Below are 1484 nucleotides of genomic sequence, written 5' to 3'. Positions count from 1 at the left end.
TGTGATGAGCTCTGAAACCTGACTGAAACTCTTCAAATAAGCCTCTGCAGATGATCTGTTAGCTGTTTGACAACTACTCTTTCAAGGATGTTTGATATGAAAGGAAGGTTGGAGATTGGCCTATAATTAGCTAAGACTGCTGGGTAAAACCGAAACCAAGATCTAGAGTGTGATTAAAGTGGTGGGTGGGTTTTTGCCATTAGCTACAATCACACTCACAACCAGCAAATTGCTTTATATTTTTGGACGAGGCCTGAAGTTTGAGGATCAGGTCTGATTTACCTTTGATTGCTCCCACCTTTCAGGTAGCTCTGTCCCACCTCGGCAGAACTCCTCGGGCCCCCAGAGACGAATTGATCAGCCTCCTCCTCCGTCCTCAGCTCCACCCGGTCCTCCTCGAGGCCGGACGCCTCCCAGCATGCTCAGCGGCGGCAGTGGTGCAGGATCCGCCTACCCCCCACGTCCCACCTCTGGCAGCATGATGTCATCGAGCCCTGATTGGCCAACCAGCAGCCAGTCGCGGCTCAGACAGATGTCGTCATCGTCCAAAGGAGATAGCCCTGAGAAGCAGCGGCCGGCTGCCAAGGTAACTAGGCTGCTACGACGGTACCATGGAGTCATTTTGTTCAGGCTTTCTTGATTTAATGATCAGATGCAAGGAGGCGGTCCTCCATACTTGTTTAAAGCTTTTTCTGAAGTGACCCACCCAGAGGACGTACCTGGACTGTCTAAGGTCGTGGGCGGTACCTGTTCAGGTGTGTTTGTGTGTCCAGGCTCCGTCTCCCTGCGCGTTAGACCGTACGGCAGCCTGGCTGCTCAACATGAACTCCACCTCCTCCTATGGTGAGGCTGAGGATGATCGCCATGATGACAGCCTCGTGGAGAAGGTAAGGTTCTCAAAGTTCTGGGTCAACACTGGTTCTACTGGTCCTGCTGGTTCTGACGGTATGTGTGTGTATGTGTGCAGTACCAGCAGGAGATTGCGTTGCTGCAGGAGAAGTTGCGCATTGCTGCACTGCGTCAGGAGGAGTGTGAAGCACGTCTGATGGTCCAGGATCAGCAGAATCAGCGCATGCTGCAGGAGTACCAGGTCTGTGACCCACCTGCAGAGAAGCTCAGTCACATGACACAGCAAGACCAATAGCAGTGTGCGTGTGTTTTAGGCTCGTTTGGAGGACACAGAGAGTCGGCTAAGGAGACTGCAGGACGACAAAGACCTGCAGATGAACAGCATCATCAGCAGGTGGGAACACCTGTGTGCATTACCATAGAAACAGTACTTGAGGGTTGTGCTTGTTCACCTTAGCAAACAGACAACAAGGAAAAAGACTTCTCAGCAGCCACCTAGAGGTTGAACTGTGAACTGCAGCACCAGCTCCACTGTGCTCGACCGATTCAGATGTCAGAAATAATCAACTTCACCTGACACCTGTCAGGTGCCTGTCTCTCTGTCCGTCTGTCTGCCCGTCTGTCTCTCTGTCCGT

The 1484-nt window shown here is 52.2% G+C and overlaps 1 protein-coding gene across 1 annotated transcript in view; it reads left to right on the top strand.

The window, feature by feature from the left end:
* LOC102193617 (disabled homolog 2-interacting protein-like) overlaps positions 1-1484 on the top strand; it is a 53183-nt gene that overhangs the window by 49041 nt on the left and 2658 nt on the right. Inside the window, exons 18-21 of the mRNA XM_013914937.1 lie at positions 306-586; positions 774-887; positions 968-1090; positions 1164-1243. Coding sequence (XP_013770391.1) covers positions 306-586; positions 774-887; positions 968-1090; positions 1164-1243 — 598 coding nt within the window. The remainder of the gene's footprint in view (positions 1-305; positions 587-773; positions 888-967; positions 1091-1163; positions 1244-1484) is intronic.

Source organism: Pundamilia nyererei, unplaced genomic scaffold (assembly GCF_000239375.1).
Source record: "Pundamilia nyererei isolate P.nyererei 1_Seehausen unplaced genomic scaffold, PunNye1.0 scaffold00238, whole genome shotgun sequence".
NCBI classification, from domain to species: Eukaryota; Metazoa; Chordata; class Actinopteri; order Cichliformes; family Cichlidae; genus Pundamilia; species Pundamilia nyererei.
The sequence above is the reverse complement of the archived record's forward strand: the minus strand, read 5'-3'. Positions and strand labels throughout refer to the sequence as shown.